The following is a 6,000-nucleotide window of genomic DNA, read 5'->3' as shown; positions in this document are numbered from 1 at the left end:
AATTCAGTATCAGTCCCTAAGCAGACAAGTGTAGTGCTTATAAAAATGCATGAAAGCTTTATTCCTCGAAACGGTACTGATTTGGAAGAAAACCCATCTGAATGCAAGAGAAAGCAGGAATTGCGAACTGGAGATTTTGAAAAACCATCCCCCTTTCCTTCTGAAAACAAAAAAGTGTTTACCCTTCACGAGTACAGGATATGTCAACCTGATGTTAAATAAACATTAACAATGTTAATTTTTCAAAATTAATGTTAAAGATCCTTGTATGTAGTTTTGCCACTGAATATGAGACCCAAGACTAGTATGAGACTGATCACTCAGATGCTGATATGGTGATGGCATAGTCAAAGAAGCTTTAACGAAGATATTGTCACCTACAGAAAGAATCACAAGGAAACCACACAATTTTGCAGTGCTCGAGTTTCCAGCAATGTTCCAGAGGACAATCATAACTGTATTTAAGCCCAGGTTTTAAAAAGAAAAAATCATCTTTCCAAGTTCAAAATGAATATTTTATTGTTTAGGATCGTTTCCTGCTTGCTTTTCAGATGACGCACTGATTTTTAGGTCAATCAGTGGTGAATATCTGCCCCATCTGTAGAACTTCAATGGTGCTAGCTCAAATGCTTGAAAACCTTTAAAATTCCATCCATGTCCAATGCAGATGCAGAGTACTGTATAAACAGGTACAAGGACCTGAAAGACTCAAGCAGACATATTCATATAGTTGCAAACCTCCTCCTCCACTCCATCTGTAAGTCTGTAACTTCATGTACCTGAGTTTGCGTTCAGTTCATTTAAGAACAGTTTTGCATGCATGACAGGAAGAATCTTCGTTTTTCAAGATGCAACTCTGGCAGCCTCATTAACAGGGCTGGTTAATAAGCAGCTTCCTCATGTCCCTTTCTGTCCACAGCAGACTTGGGATGTTAGAATCTGAACAGCACAATTTTGTCCACTGACACTAAACACATGTCTCAGATGAGCATTTATAATGAATAGCTCTTGCAAAGAAGTGAAAGTCAACTACTCAGCTTAGCTAGTACCAGGATCTTTCAAATAAAGGAAAGGAAGATCAAAACTCCTCTAATTACTTATGTACCTTATTCTACTGGATTACAGAGTTTTTGTCCCATTTGCAGTTAATCACAGGAAGTAAATACCGTGAAAGCAGTAATCCTATTTTCAACGTCTGTCTAGGGTTAAAGCCATTTGAACACTTTTCCCTCTCCAGAAAAATTACTGAGTACCATTTGGTGAGAGAAGGAAGCTCGATTCATTCTACAAAGACAACATGTATGAAGGTAACCTGTAATTCAATCAAAAAAATCTACCTAATAAGATATGCAGAACAGTTTGATACAACATACTTTCAAGGTCGTGAATTCTCTGAAAGTTAGAAAGTCCCAGAAGAATACATTACTAGCTATTAAAAGTCATCAACATTACTCTTGCAGCTACTCTGGATGATGTTTAGAGCCACCAGAATTCAGTGCTTCAGATATTGCTACACATGAAACAGTATCTTGGAAAGAAAATAGTGATTAAGTCTTCAACTAACTCCACAGCAAAATACAAAATTTGTACTAGTGAACTCTTCTTAAGAAGAGAGCCCATACACACGGAGAACTAAGTAAAAAGTAGGAAAAAAGTGTCCTCGGGTATGAGAAGCAACTCATGACTTCTGAGTTAAAACTTATAGGATGTCTAGAAAGGATCCAAGATTGCCAGAGTAACATTAGGTGGAAACATCTGGAAACTCTGGAGCCATCTGTAAATGATTTACTCAAGAATCCTTATATTACAGACACTGATGCTAAAAGTCAGCTCCCAAATGCATACCATTGCATATCATCACAGCCTACCAATATTAACGAAGCCCCAGCCAAAAATAAAAATCTGTATCTCTCTTAGCTGACTCTATGAAAGGCAGTCATTACAAGCGTGTTATGCTCTCAGGAGACTAATTCACAGAAGAATCAAGTAAAACCACCAGAAGAGGACAATCAATGTGCTTATATACTTGCTCAGAAGGAGTGTACTACACTCACTCAACTCTTTACAACCACAGGCATTAAAGCCAGCTAAGCCTAAAGCAGCCGCTCACTGAAATAAATTCCTTTCCCCCCCCCGGCATCCAGAAAGGACTCTGCAACACAACTAAGCCAGAACTGCCCCCCTTTTTACCCCAGTATCATCACTTTTTATAACAGTCATTGTTCTAAAGACGATCTTTTTCAAATTAAAGTTATCTAGGAGTGCTTGTGATCTGAATGTGACTCAGATCTTGAACTAAAGTTAGGGAGTGAAGATATCTAAAAGCTCTTTTAGTTCTCTAAATATAGTTCTTTAAAATGCATAGCTCCACACTCGCACTGCAGTGGATCAAGCAGAGAAGAAAACAATCTGGACCCTTACAATTAACCATTAGGCTGACAAACAGAACCCCCTGAGCAGGCCAGAAAACCAGTTTGTGGATCTGTGCGCCACACTGTGACTCAAAGCAATTTTTCAGTATACTGTTTATTAGCTGCATGAATTGAGATTAAAGGAATCAGTGCAAATTCCCAGATCAAACATGTATTAAGTACTTGTTTTGTAGTTATTACTAAAACACATCTCCCTCTATCAGCATACAGCAGAGCAGCTATTCTAAAGACCGTTATCATACATTGAAAAGCTCACAAGGTTGCGTACCTGAAATAAGAGGCCTCTCAGATACCCACATTTTATTAATAAATTTAAATTATGCTTTAAAAAAAAAAAACTTAACTGGAATGTTCTGATCCATTCAGTGGTCTTTAATTCAGTACGCTGCAAGTTTACTATCAAACTACAATTAGCTTTTGAATTCGCATTTGGTGTGCAATAGAAAAGGCTGAATAGCTTGTGTTCTACCAACCATTTAAAAGTAAGCTGATGCACAAAACAAAAAAGAATTCACTATTTTCCTATGTCAGTTCAGCATTAAAAGGTTCATCTTTTATTTTTTTCCAGTTAAAAAAACAGTTGGGACTATTATTTCAGTAATAGCTTCCTAAAAAAGACACAGAACAGCAATTTCTTACCGGACTGCAGGTTATATCGTTATACTGGTATGGAATGTTTCTAGGCCTTGACTAAAACTGCTGCGCTTCTAACCATCAGCATTGTTTCAAGATGTTTGCTGTGTAGTATTGTCTTCAAAAGCTTTTCACTTCTCTCAGTAAAAACATTTCTCATTTGTGCTCTTCACACGCAACAAGGAAAAGTGATGTTACCACCTATTTATATGGAGTTTCAGATTATTTCACAATGAAGTCAAAAATCTGACTACAAATTCAGAAAGTTCGGTTGTGATACAAAGTAGAAATGGCCCTCTGAGTGAACCTCTGAGTGAAAACAACCTTCAGTTTTGTATATAACAGTTATACAACAGGTAGCTGTTCTTTAATTTCACCTTTCCACACACACAAATTATTTGATGAGCACTATAGCACTTTTCTTCTTGCATGTGCTATAAATGCAACAGAACTACCAACACCTCTATGGAGGCAGCTATCAATATATTCTCCCCACTGCAGAGAGAGTGCATGTGCACAAAAGTTAGGCACAAGTGATTTTCCAAAGATTATACTACGAGTATGCAGTAAAACTTGAATAAGACTTGGTTATTTCCAGCTCCTAGTCTTATGCCATTTCTTCTATACATTGCTGCCTTGATGAAAAGGAAAGTCTCCATAAAAAGAAAAGTTTGCCAGAAGAAGTCACAAGAGATATTCAAATAAAATCAGAAAAACAGGAGGAAGGTTTACATCTATTCAGGAAAAAGAAAATCTTTTCAGTGAAAAAACCTTATGAAATGTCAACCCATTACTTTAAATTTGTTTCAGTCGCTGAAAACCAGTGTTCCAGGATACAATTTTTATAAACATGTTTTATTTGTCTTGCTTATACCATTAGAACTGTAACTGCTGGCTGTCATTTCCCTTAAAAGGGGAAATCAATTCAAACACATACTGGTGCTTTTCAAAAGATAGCAATTAAAAGGGCAGCAGCAGCGGGCATTTGAGATTTCTTAAAACCTTCAAGGCTGCAGGAAAGACAAAAAGGACATGTGACCAAAAGTGTTATGATTATCCATTAGAGATTTCCATCAGTACCGGCATCAGTTATTTAGGTGATAATACAGCAAGGTCAAGTATTAGTGACAGACAATGTGCAAGTTATAAGGAATGATAGAGAGTACCAATCCTTACAAAAGTCATTGCTATCAAAGAAACTTAAATGTGTTTCAAAGAGATATCTAAATACTTCACATCAAATATACAGTGGCCATCCAGGTTAAATCTCACATTTGTTGCAAAATTTTGTTGAAGTGCCAAATCAAAGCTTTTTTCTTTTTTTAAAAAATTACACAGTTACATTAGCAGTTATGCAAGCGATCTTAAATCCTTAGCCACAGTAAACAGGGCCCTGGTGATGAGGAGTGCTGTAGCTAAGGGTGCTTCTTCTTTGTCAAAAACTGGCTATAAGCCTACTTGGGGAAATATGCATCACTACACATCTTGAACTGTTCAGTGCTTCAATTTAATACGAAAAAGCTGAAATGCAGTTGCTCTATCAAGCCACACTTCACTTTTTCAATCCTTTCATGGGAACATTAGATTTTGTTAACTGCCACCACAGAAAATCTTTACGAATTTGCAGATTATATCCAAAATTTGTTGCATCACTTTAATGTCAGAAGTGAGTCTTTGCTTTTTCCTGCCACTTCAGTTAACCATGGAGACTGGATCACCCTGAAAATTGCCTTTTTTGCTTTACTCTTAGCAAGGGTGAGGAATCTGAATCTCATGTGCAAGGCTCAAGATGATGCTTAGGACAGAACATGCAGAGTAAACGTTGTTTCATTTCTTTCCATATCCAGGTAATATAAAGCTGGCAACTGTAGTCCTGTCATTATGGGTAATGAAAATAGTCCCTTTACAACAAACTTCCTGTAAGGGAGAACAAATAGATAATAACTCTTCTGGTAACATGTATAGTACACTGGCCAGTGTGGTTTTGGCGTTTCATGTAATCCTGTGAATTCGTTTAATTCACTTGCTGAGCATTCATTTGAGGCATCCCTCTGTTTGGTCTTGGGGGCCCTCCACGACCTAGAAAAAATATAAAAAAGCACTTGAATTATGCATGAAGTCAGGTTGTTAAAAAAAATCCTAAAAGCTTGAGTATAAACTGGGTAAGAAGTCCCTGGTGTGTATCTAGGCTATATATGGTTCTAAAAGCGCCTTTAAATCAAATTTCAGCATTATGTAACCTGTCTGTAGTTTGCAACTTCAGCCCAGTAACTTTTTTTCCCAGAACCACTATGCCGCACTAACTTCAAGAAAAATTTAAAAAAATATGTCATGAAGGTATGAAAACTAAAACAAGAAACTCTGCAGTAATGCAAGGCAATAGTTTTTTTTGTTTATTTGTTTTAAGTGTTTGAATATAGATACTGCAAGCTAACTAAATCACATTTTTACTTCCATTCATTCCGTCCCTCATTAAGAAAGGATTTGTTTGTAGCTTGCACTCTCAATATACGAGAACTGTCTGTCACTTGGTGAAGTCCTCTCATGCTTGCCTGCACATCTCTGACAATGAACCTCAAGACTTTTATTCATTTATAGCTATGGTTTCTGTAGTATGTTCTCAGCTTCACCACAGCCTGATGCAACGTTTAACTCCAGGCCACAGTTCCACACTATGGGGCCCTCAGTACCAAGAGGGTCAAGGACAGAACTCTTCAAAATTCAACCTGAATTATCATAAAAATGTCTGCAGGAGGCAGAAGACAATCTTATCACCCAGTATCTACTGAAAAAAAAATGTGGAAAACAGCGTTGAAAAATAAAACATGTAAGCTCAATTACAGCCTTACGATAAATATTTTGCTGTTTTCTCAGATGTACACATAGCAGACACTAACAAGCTACAGGACAACATATTTCCATACCCTTACATAGT

The 6,000-nt window shown here is 37.0% G+C and overlaps 1 protein-coding gene across 3 annotated transcripts in view; it reads right to left on the bottom strand.

The window, feature by feature from the left end:
- Positions 1–3,901: 3,901 nt before the first annotated feature.
- Positions 3,902–6,000, bottom strand: part of CAPRIN1 (cell cycle associated protein 1) — a 33,444-nt gene continuing 31,345 nt past the window's right edge. For all 3 annotated transcript variants that reach the window (XM_082760727.1, XM_082760726.1, XM_082760728.1), the window contains one exon: positions 3,902–5,144. In XM_082760727.1, coding sequence (XP_082616853.1) covers positions 5,080–5,144 — 65 coding nt within the window. In that variant the 3' untranslated portion in view covers positions 3,902–5,079. The remainder of the gene's footprint in view (positions 5,145–6,000) is intronic.

Source organism: Aythya marila (assembly GCF_965140915.1).
Source record: "Aythya marila genome assembly, chromosome: 5".
Taxonomy (NCBI): Eukaryota; Metazoa; Chordata; class Aves; order Anseriformes; family Anatidae; genus Aythya; species Aythya marila.
This window is presented reverse-complemented; position numbering and strand designations above follow the sequence as displayed.